At 39.3% G+C, this 18,255-nt stretch overlaps 1 protein-coding gene across 1 annotated transcript in view; it reads left to right on the forward strand.

Moving 5' to 3' along the window:
- SCFD2 (sec1 family domain containing 2) overlaps positions 1-18,255 on the forward strand; it is a 398,307-nt gene that overhangs the window by 38,590 nt on the left and 341,462 nt on the right. The window contains exon 3 of the mRNA XM_010859708.1: positions 8,591-8,718. Within this exon, the coding sequence (XP_010858010.1) occupies positions 8,591-8,718 (128 nt within the window). The remainder of the gene's footprint in view (positions 1-8,590; positions 8,719-18,255) is intronic.

Consider the following 18,255-nt stretch of genomic DNA (forward strand, 5'->3'; position numbering starts at 1 on the left):
GAACTATGGTAAAATAGTAAGATTTTGGAGTTCACAGGGACCTGGGTACAAATCCTCATTTATTGGCTGTGTGATTTGGGTACATAATTTTATTTAAGACTCAGCTTTCTCACTTGTAACGTGGCAGTGATTCTTACCCTTGAGAGTTGTTGATCAATAAGATAATATAGTAATATTAGTGATTTTTCAATAAATGAAAATGATCACAATAATAGATTAATAATATTTATAAAATATAAAGGTATTTATATTTTATATTTACTATACCAAAGGTATATTTACTTTACCAAAAAGGTAAAGTAAATTATTCAAGATCACAGAAACATCTCATTGGTGCTTTGAGTGTTAGTTCCTCTATCTAAATATTCCTTCCTTTATTGTTAACAATGGGATATTAGATAGGTGGCTTCATTTTGTCTCCATTTTTATCAGTGATAAAATAGCTGGAGGCCATTTCTTCTTTCTTTCCCAAAGATATAATGAACATCAAATAAGAGCTAATAATATCTCAGGGCAATTTAGACTTTGATTTTTTTGTCAGTTCAGTTACATAAATGTTATATATATGTTGACTTAAAATTCAGCAAGTCTTCTTAGAAACATTTAAAGAAGAGAGTTGTCTAAAAGTGGGACATGATGGTCATTGTGTCGCAAGGACTATCAGTGACTAATGGTGACCTACAAGGGGAGTAGTATGATATTGTTTAAAATAAAAAGTGTGCAAAATCCTGAGAGCAAACTTCACCTGCTTCATGAGTGAATGTGGATCTACTTCATTCTTCTCTAAGGCAGAGAATAGAGGGTATATTAAGAATTGGAAAAGAAAACTGACATGAAAAGTTTAAAATAATTGATATTATGAGTAATGAATTCTCCCTGGTGATTTGTGTAGTGCAACACGACATGGCATAGTAGAAAGATTACTGGATCAGAGCCAGTAACTTGGGTATGAGACCTGGTTTTGCCAGATGCTGACTGAGTCATTACAGAAGTCAGTTGGCTTCTCTGAGGCTCTTTAAACTGGGACAGTGATAATGGCTTAGCTCATGAGGTGAGGATTGTGTGAAACATAACTTGTTTTTAATATAGTGATGGCGTTTTTTACTCATCTTTTATTTACCTTTAAAAACTCTTCCTTAAGTTACCCATGAAAAAAATTGTTTTTGGCTGGGCTCAATTATTAAAAAGATGTTGTCATGATCCAAAAGGATGCACGCACCTTGCAGTGCATGTGTTCATTGCAGCACTATTTACGATAGCCGGGACAGGGAAGCAACCTAAGTGTCCATCAGCAGAGGGATGGAGAAGGAAGATGTGGTACGTATATACACTGGACTATTACTAAAACCATTGCAGATGGTGATTGCAGCCATGAAATTAAAAGACGCTTACTCCTTGAAAGGAAAGTTATGACCAACCTAGACAGCATATGAAAAAGCAGAGACATTACTTTGCCAACAAAGATCTGTCTAGTCAAGGCTAGTACAAGGTTTTCCCAGTAGTCATATATGGATGTGAGAGTTGGACTGTGAAGAAAGCTGAGCGCCAAAGAATTGATGCTTTTGAACTGTGGTGTTGGAGAAGACTCTTGGGAGTCCCTTGGACTGCAAGGAGATCCAACCTGTCCATCCTAAAGCAGATCAGTCCTGAATATTCATTGGAAGGACTGATGCTGAAGCTGAAACTCCAATACTTTGGCCACCTGATGCAAAGAGCTGACTTGTTTGAAAAGACCCTGATGCTGGGAAAGATTGAGGGCAGGAGGAGAAGTGGATGACAGAGGATGAGATGATTGAATGGCATCACCGACTCAATGGACATGGGTTTGGGTGGACTCCAGCAGTTGGTGATGGATAGGGAGGCCTGGTGTGCTGTGGTTCATGGGGTTCAAATAGTCGGACACAACTGAGCAACTGAACTGAACTGAATAAGAATGAAATAATGCCATTTGCAGCAACATGGATGAACCTAGAGATTGTCATACTGAGTGAAGTAAGTCAGAGAAGGAAAAATATTATATGACATCCCTTAAGTGTGAAATCTAAAAAGACATTATATAAATGGACTTAACAAAACAGAGACTCTCAGTCTTAAAGAACAAACTTACGGTTTCTGGGGAGAAAGATGTGGGGAGGGGATAGTTAGGGGGTTTGGGATGGACTTGTACACAGTGCTGTGTTTAAAATGGATAACCAACGAGGGGCCTACTGTATAAACACATGGAATTCTGCTCAATGTTATGTGGCAGCTGGGATGGAAGGGGAGTTTAAGGGAGAATGGATACATGTATATGTATGGCTGAGTCCCTTCTCTTTTCACCTGAAACTATCACAATGTTGTTAATTGGCTATAACCCAATAGAAAATATAAAGATTTTTTTTAAAAGATGTTGTCCAGCTGTTCCTTAATTTAAAAGATAAAGCATGATGGAGTTGGTTTACAGTAGAGCACAAAGGATTTAGATTTGGTATAAAGAGTATCTAATAACGGTTTGATTTGTTTGAAGCTGTAGTGTTTTTCTCATAAAGTTTTCTTTAGATGCCTTCAAAAACTAATGATAGATTTATATCTGCTTGTGTTGGGTTAAGTAGCATCCTGCAGAAGATGTAGAGTTGGTTAGCATTATTTCTGATGTTCACTTCTACCCCTGAAGTTGTACATCCACTTTATAAGTCAGTCTGGAAGTATTTATAGAACCTAAACTCCTTGTAAAAGTAAAAATTGTAGTCTTAAAATGTCTTTTTGTGTGCAATCTACAGGATTTCAGTATTGTTAAATTGATGAGTACCAAAGTCATTGCTTAAAAAGTTTGTACAGAAAACGCTAATTCCCTAAAACTGAGTCTCTATCTTTAGTAAAGTTTCTTATCTTATTCCTGAAAATCAAAATTCATCAAAGTGTCTTATGTAGGGAGATTGGTTAGGTTGGTCTTAATATGTTTCATTATGAATTTTGCACTATATATTGTTGATCTTTTCATATTAGAAAATGAACCTACTGAGAGTGGTTATCCATATGTATATATAATTTTGTAGAAGAAATGAAAGTACTTCTAAAACAGGCTTCCTTCTATATATCTTATGAGAAGATCCTGATCACTGATTTTTTTTTTTTAATTTGTTAAAATATAGTTGATTTTAGCTTCCTGGTGGCTCAGATGGTAATGAGTCCACCTGCCAGTGCAAGAGACTCAGGTGACATGGGTTTGATCCCTGGGTCAGGAACATCCCCTAGAGAAGGAAATGGCAACCCACTCCAGTATTCTTGCCTGGGAAATCCCATGGACAGAGGAGCCTGGTGGGCTACAGTCAGCGGGGTCACAGAGAGTTGACACAACTGAGCGACTGAGCAACAACAGTTGATTTGCAGTGTTATATTAATTTCTGCTGTACAGTAAAGTGACTCAGTTATACATGTATATTCTTTTCCTTTATGATTTATCATACAATATTGAGTATAGTTCTCTGTGCTATGAATACAGTAAGACCTTGTTGTTTATCCATCTAGTATACAGTAGTTTGCATCTGCTAATCCCAAACCCCCAATCTGCACTCCCATCTTGGCAACCACAACTACTCTGTTCTTCATGTCTGTTGACTGATTTTTTTTTTTTTTATTAGTACTACTGCTGCTGCTGCTACTGCTGTGTTTTGGGGGGCACTTACTGTGTGCCAAGCATTGTCCTAGGTCTTTAGATATACTAGCACATTCATTTCTCATAACAACCCACTGAATATGTACTATTACCGTCCCCAGACAACAGAGGAAGAAACATGCATTTAAGTAACCCTGCCAGGGCTGTAGAACCCTTCGTGTTTGGGATCCAGATCCTGTGCTCCTGCCCATCTACAGCTGCTAGCGCCCGTGCGCCCGCCACACTGGCCCTGCTGTGATTGCCCTCTGTGTAGTGCTTTTTCCCTCATTGGGAAAACAGAGAGCTTGTACACTCAGAGAGGACAGAGAATTATTTAAAACATGCTATCATGATTATAATGTGAATTTCAGTGAACTTTCCTTGACATGAAATTGGACATCAGGAATTGATTTCATGTGTGAAATGTCTATTGAATGTCTATTGAATCAACTTTTTGAACACGTCAGAGAACACATTTTGTGAACACATTCAGCTCCGATGCTGATATATGCTAACACATTCTGTATGTGTGTAAGCCACCAAGTGGCAGCAAGTGTGACCTGGTGAAGAAGTGGTTGCAGGACACAGTAGAGCTGCCGGCAAGTCTGATCTTCTGCAGCTCTGATTTTTCAGAGAACCAGAGCTAGTTCATGAATGTTAACTTGGTAAGCTTGATGATGACCATGTTCAATGTGGGGGGTATGATATGTTTAGAAAACTGTTTTGGACAGAAAGTAGACATTAGCAACTGTAGTATCTAGAGAGTTTGAATTGTTCATATCAACAAAACAGTTTTCATGACCCAGCTCCACATCAGTGTTAGAGACTGTATAAACTGTATATTTCTCTTAGTGTTTTAATAGAAAAGAGCCTGAGAGTACAAGACCCCAGTGGCTTCAGTACAGATGAACAAATCGAGATTGTATGTAAAACATACTCAGTGTAATTAAGTAGATTCATTTAATATATCACAAACCCTTAAGCATATTGAATTTTAAGACAATGCCTTTTATAGCAATAGTAATAACAACCACAACAACCACACAAATGCATTTACTGTAAATCAGGAGAGTGCTTTATGTGCATTATCTTAGTTAACCCTCCAACTACCTTCTGAGGTAGTCACTATGTTACTTCCATCTCACAGACGAGGAAATGGAGAATAAGAGAGCATTAGTTACATGCACAAGGTTACGCAACTAGCACGCACTGTTTGTTCATTCACTGTTTGTTCAGTGTTAACTACCACAGCCTGGCACTGTTCTAGGTAATGGGGAATTAGCAATGAGTATAAAAGAACCTCTGCCTTCATAGAAGGACCTTACCTTCAATGAGGGAGCTAGACAACAAAGAGAAACATGGAAACCTAGAATGAGTCAATGGTAATATGGATTATGTAGGCTAATAAAACCCCATAGGTGGAAGGGTGTGCTGGGAAAAGGTGCTGCGATGGATTCTCATCACTCTTCTTCACTGGTGGTAAGGAGGGACTTCTCTGAAATGGTGACATCTCAGCTGACACTTGAAGAGAGAGAGGAACGTTTGTAAGAAGAAAATGCCTGGCAAAGGAGCGAAAGAGGTCCCTGTGCTTGGAGTGCCTGAGGAGGCTCACAGAGGCCATGTAATTGCTGTGGGTGAAGGGAGGATGGTTGGGGTTGGAACCCAGATTTATCTGACCCCAGAACTCATATTTTAACCATTATGGTAGTCTGATGGGACAGCCACAGCATTGCCCAACCTGTTGTGATCTTGGAGACACTATTATTCTCATGGAAAAGAAAGCAAGAGCGTTAGTTGCTCAATCCTGTCTTTGCAACCCCATGAACTCTTTGCGACCCCATGAACTATAGCCTGTCAGGCTGTCTTGTCCATGGGATTTCCCAGGCACTGGAGTTGGTTGCCATTTCTTTCTCCAGGAGATCTTCCCGACCCAGAGATTGAACCCATGTCTCCCACATCTCCTGAATTGCAAGTAAATTCTTTACTGCTGAGCCACCAGGAAAGCCCCATGGAAAAGAAGAGGGCAGTCAATTTCTACTCTAGAGGTTCTGTGTGTAGAGTTGAGAGTATAGGAGAAATCTCTGTGGTTTAGGAGCTTTGAAAAATAAAATTAGGAAGTGATTGATTCAGTTCAGTTCAGTTCAGTCGTTCAGTCGTGTCGGATTCTTTGCGACCCCATGAACCACAGCACGCCAGGCCTCCCTATCCATCACTAACTCCCAGAGTCCACCAAACCCATGTCCATTGAGTTGGTGACACCATCCAACCATCTCATCCTCTGTCGTCCCCTTTTCCTCCTGCCCTCAATCTTTCCCAGCATCAGGGTCTTTTCAAATGAGTCAGCTCTTTGCATCAGGTGGCCAGAGTATTGGAGTTTCAGCTTCAACATCAGTCCTTCCAATGAACACCCAGGACTGATCTTCTTTAGGATGATTGGTTTGATCTCTTGCAGTCCAAGGGACTCTCAAGAGTCTTCTCCAACACCACAGTTCAAAAGCATCAATTCTTCGGCACTCAGCTTTCTTTATAGTCCAACTCTCACATCCATACATGACCACTGGAATAACCATAGCCTTGACTAGACGGACCTTTGTTGGCAAAGTAATGTCTTAGCTTTTTAATATGCTGTCTATAGACCATAAATTTTGGTAACTGGGAGGTGTGTATCTTCCTTTTTCAAAATTCCTCAGTGGTTCTCCATTGCCTTCAGAGCTTTAAAGAAATTAAGTAACTTTCCCAAAGCCCCATAGCAAATAGATCTAGTTAAAACTATTTTTTTTTAATTGTAGTGTAGTTGATTTACAATATTGTGTTAGTTTCAAGTGTAAAACAAAGTAATTCAATTATATATTCAGATTATTTTCCATTATAGGTTATTAGAAGGTATTGAATATTGTTCCCTGTGCTACACAGTAAATCCTTGTTGTTTATCTATTTTATGTATAGTAGTGTGTATCTGTTAATGCCACACTCCTGATTTATCCTTCCCCCTCTTCCCTTTGCCCTTTGGTGACCATAAATTTGTTTTCTATTATGTGTCTGTTTCTGCTTTGTAAATAAATTCACTTGTATTATTTTTTAGGTTCCATGTCTAGATGTAGTCCTAGTTTTGAATGATAATGAAAACTTTGTTCATGACTGCTGAACTATGTTACTCTTTCAGGAAGTGAAATCAGTCACCTGCTCCTTGCCTTCTTGTAACTTGCAGCTGAAGTCAGCGAACCCTGGGAAGGGATGCAGGGCACCCCCCAGAGTAGCTCCCACCATCTCTTTCACACTTACATCTGCTGCCCCTCCCCTTCCACCTTAGCATGAAACAAGCCAGTGCTTCTTAGAGTCATTTAAGACCTAGACTTTGAACGCTCTGAAATGTCCTTCCTCTTGTTTTGTGGCTAAGATTTTTATCTTTCTTGAAGATTGAGATATAATTTCCAGTTTTGAGTTATAATTTCTTCTGTTGGCTGCTTTTGTATCTGTGTACTTGCTCATCATTTCTGGTAGAGATCATTGTCTGAGTCCTTGCCCTCCTATTGAGGATTGGAGCCCCTCTGTGCTGCCACAGAAATCTATGTCAGCGTTGGCTATGCCTCTTACCATGCTCTTTTAGGGGGTTAATTTCTTTGCTCATATGTCTGCCTATTCTTCCAGTCAATAAATCACTAAAAGCTTGTGCCCTGGCTTTTTTGTGTGTGTGTGTGTCTATGTTCCAACCATGGAGAATAGGGCTTGGCATGCAGTTTACCTGCTCCTTTAAATTAAACAGAATATTAATTTTAATATTAATGATGACAGTTTTGGTCAGATCAAAACAAATGGAATATATTGAACAGCAATGTTAGTTCACTGAGGAAAAAATAAATGATAATAAAAGCAACTGCTTTTAATGAAGGGTTATTATGTGCCAGACTCTAAACTCAGCCTGAAATACATCATTCCATTATTCCAAATCACATTCAAACGTGAAAGTTATACCTTATTAGGTATAATTTTAAAGCTAAGTTAATATCTTATTAGATATAACTTTTAAGATGAAACTTTTAAAAATGTATCAGTGTTTGAACTATGGCTAACTGAATAGTAGGAGGTATTTCTGGGGCTTGAAGTAGAGGGAAATGTCCTTAGGAAGGGACAGAAGTAACCTTTGTTTCTTTATACTCAGTTTTTCAAACGTTACTACAAATGTGTATACTTGGCTCCATGCAGCGATCTTCCGGAAAGAACACTGTACTCATTTATAATTGGGACATGGCATGTTGGGAGAGACAGAGGGCTGTTGGAGAAGTGAGGCCAGATGAGACCCTGCACAGTGCAGCGCTTCGTGCGCTTATCAACGGTTAATTGTAAGGGCTTCGTCAGCGCCGTCCTTGCAGCCCAAGGCCCCTACGTGGGCTACTTGCATGGTTTCTTAACCTAATTCCTGATTGCCATTCACTTGGAAATCTACTCATTAGGGATTCTGTTGAGTAATTTTTGTAATTTTTGAATAGGAGAAATTGAATCATTGAATCATTACTGATTGCTTTCTGTTTCTCAGACAAGTGTATTATCTGAAATCAATATGCTTATAATCACATCAGTTTTGGACATGCCTTTAATTTTGGTTTACATAACATTTATATCTTATCTAGCAGTGTTCAGTTTTACTCTGAAATACTTTTAAATGTAAATTCTCAGGATATCACACAATTTTCCTACACTTCTCATAGTATAGTATGATTCCCTCCCACTTTGAGGGTGCTTGATTTTACTGTCTTCTTAATTTTTCAGTATTTTGTGCTGCTTAGAATGGATCAGATATTCTTTATTTAATCCTAATATTTTTAATACTTAGAGTCCATCAGTTAGAAGGACTACATTGATACTCAAAAAAGACGCTTAAGAAATTATTTTGCTTGCTACCCTTTCCATTATGCAGTAGAAATTTACTTTAAAGCTCTTTTTGTGGTTTTATTGCAGTGACCCGGCAGCCAAAGCCCTGTGGGAAGCCTTATTGAACACCAAGCACAAAGAAGCAGTGATGGAAGTCCGGAGACACCTAGTGGAGGCAGCAAGCAGAGAAAACCTGCCAATCAAGATGAGTATGGGTAAGTCACCAGCTTCCCCAACAGACCATGACCGCCTGCTCTGAGGAAGTTCCTTTAAGCCTGCTCTGATCTGTGGGCCAACCTAGTCATCATGGCATCTAGGTAAAAGTATTGAAGACATCTTTAAACTGTTGAAAGAGTAGGAAAGGATGCCCCCCGGGGCTCAACCATGAGCCCTTTCCTTAGACTCAGCTTTGGGAAGCCCAGGCAAGTCCTTGCCCACAAAGGGTCATGCTGTTAGTTGTTTCATCTAGAATGATTAAAATCAGTCTGAACTCCTCCTTCATTCTGCCCACTGCCCCCTACTCCCCACTTGCTGTGGTTAAATGATCTTTTATTGGATTTGAATTGATGAATGAATGATGATGCTGAGAAATCAGTTGAGCAAATGGACATATTCTGTTCCGGCTCCTCACTCTTAGACTGGTCTGCTGATTGTCTGGTCACAACCCTCTTACCCCTTCTTCACCATGGTGTTTTATAACTTACTCTTCTCATTTCTCTCTCTCTCTCTTTTTAACATGCAGTTTTATCTTTAGTGTTAGAAGAATGGGGCTACAGTGAAATTTAAGTTTTAAATTGCTGTTTTCTTTTGATTTAAAAAAATCAGAGAGCTAATGTTTTGAGAAAAATAAACTTTGCTTTACATTTTTTGAAATAAATACTTTTATTAATATAGAAATATTTAAATATGGATATTGAATCTGGTTAATAGGTAGAATTTATTTCTGGAAACTTGCGAAGGTTTATTTCTCTATTTTAAAAACAAGGTTTCTTTTATAATCTGATCTTAAGTATCTGATAAATATTAATACATTTTACTAGATGGGTAAATTTTTCTTATTGAGATTTCTCACCCAAATTCTTGATTACTGATGAGTAAAAAAAAAAAAAAAATCAAACTGTCAAGTTGAAATAGAAGAGCAGACTTTTGGAAATAAAAAAATACAGATGAATCCAGAAGAAAAAAAAAATTTAAAGGTCATAATATGAAAAAAAACTGTAACTCTCAGTGTGTTAAGTGATTACATATGAAGGTTTTAAGTAACATGAAGGATGATAAGAAAAGTGAAAGTAACTGACATTTATTGAGCACTTACAATGTACCGGGTCTTATTCTAACTCTTTACATGTGTTATTTAAAATTCACAGTAATTCTATGAGACTGATACCGTGAGTATCCCATTTTTCAGATAAAGGACCTAAAATAGAAAAAAATATGTACCCAGGGCCCATACATCTGATAAAGAGTAGGACTGGAATTTAAATCTAGACATTGTAATGTGAAAGAGTGTGTTTTTTATTCGTAAGATTATCCTAGCTCCATACAACCAACGCCAGAGTCCTATATGTTGTTTTGGAGTAGAAATAAAGTTGTTTCTTTGAGGTCATCCTGGTATTTGACTGTAATTCTGTTTTTTTTTCACTCTTTCCTCCCTGCCTCCCCTCTTTCTTTCTTTCTCCCTCTCTGCTTCTCTCCCTTCTTCCTTCCTTCCTTCTACCCACAGTTAGAGGTATCCATTAATAAGGTATGTTTACCTAGTATAGTTCTTTATCTATGCATATGCTGAAATAAGAACTAATTCACATTGTGAAGAGAGAAAAGTAGGAATGCGCAGAAGGTCTGAGTGAAAGGTTAATTTATATTGTGTTTCAGTGATAAAATCTTATGATGCTATCCCAGAGCATAAATCAGCTTTTATTGCTCAATCAGTGCAGAACTCTTAAAAGTTCAAAACACTTTACGTTTCTAAAGCTCTGTATCTTTTAAAAATAATCAGAGTCAGGGAAAAAAAAAAAAAAGCGGGTAAGCCCGTAAGGAATTCAGTTTAAATATTTGAGTTTTCTGTCGACAAAAAAAAAAATTTAGATAAGATGGTTTGATTTATCCCCAACCTCCAGACATGAGGGAGGGGCTGGGGGGTGGGGAGAAGGAAAGAATCAGACAATTGTTAACAACCTTTGTTGTAAGAAGGACCAAAAAGATTGATCCAAATCATGTTCTATCTATGTGTCAACTGTAATTTAGGAAAAGATAACACATTACAGCTATGCATTTCTGCTTCATATCACTGGTCAGAATTTCTGGTGTGTCTCATTTCCATTTACAAACAGATACATAACCATGAACAGCAAGGGAAAAGGCTGGAATTTAAACAAAATGAAATGTTGATATTTAAAAACTGCTTATCATAAAAGAAAAAAGAAATCATGTTCTGATATCCTAGATAGCTGAAATCCTTTTTCTAGCAGCATTAAAAAATGTGAAATTCAAACTATGCACTGTTCAACCCCTGCTGTAAATTCTACTGAGGTATACATTCTTCTGACTGTGATAGAGGCTTCTAGTATTTTGGGGACATTAAACAGATATTTTAATTCTAGGTTGAAGATTTTTCTTATATTGAAATTCACAGGGAGGGATCCCATGATTGAAACCTCAGCTCTAAATATAAAATTTCCCAGTAAAAGGTAAGTTCGTATTAAAACATCATGAGCATAAAGAGAAATAAACATCATTCTCTTAGGAAAAAAAGTTTAATTGCTAAAAGAAAGAAAAAATTCATTTTGTCATTTCACATATAAACATATGCCTTCTTTCCAAGAGCTTGTTATTAAATTGTCAGTTAACTAAGCATATATGTTCCAGAAAAGTGATTTTAATTTTTTTTTTAAACATTGCAAACTGAATTGTGTTTTTTCCCACTGGGCTTTCATTATGGAAAATGTATTCTGAGAGTAAAAAACAAATAGACTCTAAGAAACCCATTTGTTTGGACCCAAAATGTTCACTCACAGAGGAAATGAGTAGAAGCTGCCGGTGTTAGTGTCTCTGTTTACAGAGAATCTGTTTCTCTGGACTGACACTGTGGTTGGTGCATTTTCTCTGGTTTATCCCATAGCTCTCTGCAGAGTGGCTACATTTAATGGCTGGTGGAAAGATCCTATTACGGCTGAAGTGAAACAGATCTCTTTATGACACTGTCCTTTGTTTCCCAGCCAGATTTCTTGAAAGAGTGTCCTATGCTTGATGCCTCTGTTTCTTTATAATTTTCTTGCTTATTAGTTCAGTGTAGTCTGGCTTCTGGTACTTTTTTGCAGAGAAAGTGAAGATTATGATTATCAAGCAAACTGGAATTGGTGTGCTGCAGTTGTGTTCTGTCTATGGGATAGATATCCAGGGGGGATCCCCTGGAGAGGGAAATAACAACCTACTCCAGTGTTCTTGGCTGGGATGTCCCACGGACAGAGGAGCCTGGCAGGCTGCAGCTCACAGAGTTGCAAAAGAGTCAGACACGACTTAACCACTAAACAACAAACAACAAAATGTGGAAATCTACATGGAAAACCATATTATAAAAGGGTTGTTTAATGAGAGTAAAATAAAAACAGATCAAGTTCAATGATTTTCTCCTTTCTTTCTTGGAAATGTACCAATTTATTCTTTCCACTTAATTTGTCTTTTTTCTAGTCTTTATGCTGAGTATTCCCCTTTTGATACCACATTCTTTCTTTGAGCAGAATTCTAAATAGTTTTTCCATTTTCAGCTTAGTTATGATTATGTTCTGTTACCTCTTCCCTGACTTTGTTCACCCTCAAATCACCTTGGCTATATTTGGGATTCCCAGACCTCTGTGGTCACACTTTTACCGGAAGATCTCTTGAGCTGTGTTTCCAGATAATAATCAGATCCATTGTGTTGTGAAGCTTCATGATTACTCTGTTCATTTTGGGGCACAGGAGTGTCAGCTCCATGTAATCACCATCAGTTTCTCTTTTGCAAATTAAATGTGATGAGTTCATCCAGCCATTTGTGAAAAGACTAGCCTTTAACCATTACAATTTTTTCTAGTTCTGAGCCACTGACAAAGCTCTAGTTTGTTAATGTTTGGCCTAAAATGTGATGTTCAGAGCTGAATAAAGACGTCTTGTTCTTTGCCTCTTTTTGGATGCCGTACTTCTCTTAATGAAGCCCCAGATGAAATTAGTGATTTTTGCTTTTCACCAATGACACACATACCTATCATTTCCTGCTTTCATAATTTAGCAATACTGGCTTTGAAAAATAGCAATAAATCAACACACTCTAAAATTTTATTCAATATGTACTTTTTCAGCATCACTGAGAGTACTCTGATTCCTAGTATTGGTACTTGAGTTCATCCTATTTTGTGTTTTGATCACATTTATATCTTTTGCCTTCATTATGGAGAGTTTTTTTTTTGTTTGTTTGGGATTAAAAGAAACATGTATGCATATACATCTGTGTGTGTGATTGTGAAGTGGGTGTGGAGATTGTCACACTTTGCCAAATGTATAGGTTAAAACCTAATAAGGCCAATTTCACATATGGTAACTGATAAGAGATGAGAAAATCTGGATATCTCATAGGCACATACACTGAGTGTTAACTCTCATACATACATGCTTGTCTTCATGTTAGTTGTTGCCACAGTTTGGAGAATGGGGAAGGGAATTTTATGGGATAGCTACTTTTTTCAGGTACTATAGCAAGTTTTGGAAAACTCAGCAGTAGCCACAGGACTGGAAAAGGTCAGTTTTCATTCCAATCCCAAAGAAAGGCAATGCCAAAGAATGCTCAAACTACCACACAATTGCACTCATCTCACAAGCTAGTAAAGTAATGCCCAAAATTCTCCAAGCCAGGCTTTAGCAATACGTGAACTGTGAACTTCCAGATGTTCAAGCTGGTTTTAGAAAAGGCAGAGGAACCAGAGGAACCAAATTGCCAACATCCTCTGGATCATGGCAAAAGCAAGAGAGTTCCAGAAAAACATCTATTTCTGCTTTATTGACTATGCCAAAGCCTTTAACTGTGTGGATCACAATAAACTGTGGAAAATTCTGAAAGAGATGGGAATACCAGACCACCTGACCTGCCTCTTGAGAAACCTACATGCAGGTCAGGAAGCAGCAGTTAGAACTGGACATGGAACAACAGACTGGTTCCAAATAGGAAAAGGAGTACGTCAAGGCTGTATATTGTCACCCTGCTTATTTAACTTATATGCAGAGTACATCATGAGAAACGCTAGGCTGGAAGAAGCACAAGCTGGAATCAAGATTTCCAGGAGAAATATCAATAACCTCAGATATGCAGAAGACACCACCCTTATGGCAGAAAGTGAAGAGAAACTAAAAAGCTTCTTGATGAAACTGAAAGCGGAGAGTGAAAAAGTTGGCTTAAAGCTCAACATTCAGAAAACGAAGATCATGGCATCTGGTCCCATCACTTCATGGTAAATAGATGGGGAAAGAGTGGAAACAGTGTCAGACTTTATTTTTGGGGGCTCCAAAATCACTGCAGATGGTGATTGCAGCCATGAAATTAAAAGACACTTACTCCTTGGAAGGAAAGTTATGACCAACCTAGATAGCATATTAAAAACAGAGACGTTACTTTGCGAACAAAGGTCCGTCTAGTCAAGGCTATGGTTTTTCCAGTGGTCATGTATGGATGTGAGAGTTCGACTGTGAAGAAAGCTGAACGCTGAAGAATGGATGCTTTTGAACTGTGGTGTTGGAGAAGACTCTTGGGAGTCACTTGGACTGCAAGGAGATCCAACCAGTCCATTGTGAAGGAGATCAGTCCTGGGTGTTCTTTGGAAGGACTGATGTTGAAGCTGAAACTCCAATACTTTGGCCACCTAATGTGAAGAGTTGACTTATTGGAAAAGACTCTGATGCTAGGAGGGATTGGGGGCAGGAGGAGAAGGGGACGACAGAGGATGAGATGGCTGGATGGCATCACTGACTCGATGGACATGAGTTTGAGTGAACTTCGGCAGATGATGATAGACAGGGAGGCCTGGCATGCTGGGATTCATGGAGTTGCAAAGAGTCGGACACGACTGAGCTACTGAACTGAACTGATAGCAAGTTTTATGTAGCTGGTACTCCCCCTGCCATCCCCATTTCACAGACAAGGAAAACTGAGACTCAGAAAGGTTGAATTTTTTCCCAGAATTACTTGGCTAGTTGTTTAAGTTCCTGTCTTGCAGATCTCACCCAACCCTTTTCCTCTGTGCTGCTGGGGCTGGGGCTCTGCAGTCCACATTCTGTTCCACCCTCTGGCTCCCTGGTGGGCTATGCTGGTGGGGGGTGCCAGGGGGAAACAGCAAGGTTGAAAGGGGAAAAAGCAGCTTGCTCCTTCCCGTCTGCCCCCCCGTGGAGTCCGCTTCTACTTGTGAGTGTCATGGCAGCAACACTTCTTCACCCTGGCAGTGGCAAGTCCTTCCTGTGGGAGCAGCTGAATCCAGTTTGCAGTTCTTCCAATTCTTGCAGAACCAGCTCCATGGCACCCTTTCCTCAGAGGTACCAACCCAGCTGAGTAGTGCTCGGTTCTCAGAGGGGTAATTCCAGGCCTTCTGTTTGTGTTTTCTTCCACCCTCCTGGCGGGTAGCTGCTTCCAACAGCTGTTGCCTGCATGATACCTTGGAGCTCTCTTTTTACCTTTCAGCTACCCAGTTAACAATTCTGTATGCTAAATTTTCTCTACTCAGATAACTAGTGTGTTTTCTACCTTCTGCCTGGGCCCTGACTGATACAGTCTTACAGCAAGTAAGCCAGAATGTGGCCTGGTCTGTGTGACTTTTGTATCAGGAATCAAACTTCTGGCAGGAGCAGCTATAGAGGCTCAAACACAGATATGGTTGTGCCAGTCCTCTGTCTAAACCCTCTAATGGTTCCTCATTGCCTTAGGACAGTATACCAACTCCTTAGCCTGCTGTTTCTATAAATCTCTCTGACTTCTAGCCCCATGCTTCATCCACCACTCATGTTACTTTTCCTCCCTGCTCCCTACTCCCCAGCAGGAACGTCTGTAGATCCAGGTCTTTGTTATTTTTGCCTGAAATATTCTCATTTGGTGTCCCTTTAGATCCCCTTCACTCTTCTCTTGCTGTGCTTCTAGGGACTAACTGTTAAGGACTGCCTCAGCAGGCTTTTCTGCCCTTGGCCTCTCAGTTGAGTTTGGCTATTGGGAGGCCTGAGCGGGAGATTTAGAGGGTGAGAGGCAGTTATGGTTACAGGTATTGATTGCCTCACTCCGTCCCTGCCAGGATGCGGTTGGTTGCTTCTCTCTACCCTTCCCTTGTTGGATTCCTTTCACACTCCTGATCGTCCTTAGCCTCGCTTCTTAGAAAGTCATGTTGTTAAGGTCACCTTATTTTCTGTTTGTGTGTGCCATCTTTTTCCTGCTGGGACCTTGATTTATATAACCACATACTTTGCAATGCACACACACACACACACATGTTCCTATGAAACCCATCTTAGTTTTCATGATCTCATACAAATGTCACTTTCTCTGTGGAACCGTATTTAATTCCCCTTTACCCTTCTTCCTTCCCCTCCTCAGCAGTCTGCGTTGACTGTTCTGCCTTCTAAGGACCCACAGCTCTTTCTCTTTTTGCTGTCTTAGCACTTACCACGGTGAAAAATAGTTAAGTGTGTGTGGATCCAAAACTTTATACTAGACAGTGTCCATGTCATATATTCTCTGTTGGCTGTTTGGCTTGGTACATAGTGGGTGGCTTGGTACTTGCTGCTTGGATGGATGATTGCCTAATGAGTATGGATGAATAGTAGATTCATAATGGGTATTTCTGCTTTCAGTTACGTGCATTACTATTTTTTTTTAATTTATTTTTTATTAAAGGATAATTGCTTTACAGACCTTTGTTGTTTTCTGTCAAACCTATGAATTAGCCATAGATATACATATATCCCCTCCCTTCTGAACCTCCCTCCCACCTCCTTCCTATCCCACCCCTCTAGGTTGGTACAGTACTATTTTCTGTTTACAACTCTGCTTTCTACTCTTTCTTGTTCCTCTTGATATCCTGTAGCATCTGATTGTGTCTTCTTTCTTGATTCTTTTCCCTTGGTCTTCATGTCACTCTGCTTTTCTGATTATCTTCTTCTCTCTGATAACTGCTTCATGCTTTCTCTTCCTTCTAGCTTCCTCTAGAAGCTTCCTTACTTCTAGCTTCCTCTAGAATGTAGCTCTATTTGTATCCCTTGTTGTGCTTTGTATGTACTCAGTTAATGGTAAACAATCTGCCTGCAGTGAGGGAGACCTGGGTTCAATCCCTGTGTTGGGAAGATCCGCTGGAGAAGGGAATTGCAAGCAACTCCAGTATTCTTGCCTGGAGAATCCCATGGACGGAGGAGCCTAGCAGGCTACAGTCCACGAGGTCACAAAGAATCGGACATGACTGAGCGACTTCACTTTCATTTTCTTTCACTCGGTTAATAATTGCTACTGATCTTAAAGCCTTATCCTACTCTATTCACTCTCCAGAAAAAATGCTCGTTTTAGCCTCCTGTATTTTAAAATTCTCCTCCAACATTTTTTCCATGCTGTCTCTTATCCCTTATCATCCTTTCTGAAAGGTGACATCTTATATTCCTATCAGTACTGTTTTTGTTCATACTTCTGTTACAGCAGTTACCACCAGACCCTGAGTAGTTGGGGCTGAGAATTCTTATCTGTACTTCCTAGTATTCTCCGCACCTAACCCAAGACCTTGAAATTCCTATATAGTCATTAAGTGTTTATGGAATGAATAAATAAATTCTTAATACTGTCAATTGGTATTCATTATGTAGCTAATGGATTACTTTTTCTCTCTCTCTCCTATGGAATCCAAGAGGGACACTGGTTTAGACAGTCCTCAAACTTTTCTCAGAACCCCTTTACATTGTTAAAAGCTGTTGATGTTCACAACAACCTATGAATGGAAAAAAACAGAACTACTGAGAACACCATGAGCTTTTGTTATGTGGAGTTTATCTATTAATATATGTGAGACTGATAGATAGGAAGAAAACATCACATTAGGAATTTAAGCAGGGAAAATTTTTTTAAATATTTAGGAAGAAAACATCACATTAGTGATTCAAGTAGGGAAAACTTTTAAAATATTAATTAATGTAAAAATATTATAATAAACCTATTGCATGTTAATATAACATGTTTTTGTGAAAAATAACTATTTTCTCAAATAAAATCATGTGGGGAAGAGAGTGGCACCATTTTACCTTTTTGTACATCTCTAAAAGCAGAGACATTACTTTGCCAACAAAGGTGCGTCTAGTCAAGGCTATGGTTTTTCCAGTGGTCATGTATGGATGTGAGAGTGGGACTGTGAAGAAGGCTGAGCACCAAAGAATTGATGCTTTTGAACTGTGGTGTTGGAGAAGACTCTTGAGAGTCCCTTGGACTGCAAGGAGATCCAACCAGTCCATTCTGAAGGAGATCAGTCCTGGGTGTTCATTGGAAGGACTGATGTTGAAGCTGAAACTCCAATACTTTGGCCACCTCATGCGAAGAGTTGACTCATTGGAAAAGACTCTGATGCTGGGAGGGATTGGGGGCGGGAGGAGAAGGGGACGACAGAGGATGAGATGGCTGGATGGCATCACTGACTCGATGGACATGAGTCTGAGTGAACTCCGGGAGTTGGTGATGGACAGGGAGGCCTGGCGTGCTGTGATTCATGGGGTCGCAT

This window comes from Bison bison, unplaced genomic scaffold, assembly GCF_000754665.1.
Source record: "Bison bison bison isolate TAMUID 2011002044 unplaced genomic scaffold, Bison_UMD1.0 scf7180017864458, whole genome shotgun sequence".
In the NCBI taxonomy this organism is placed as follows: Eukaryota; Metazoa; Chordata; class Mammalia; order Artiodactyla; family Bovidae; genus Bison; species Bison bison.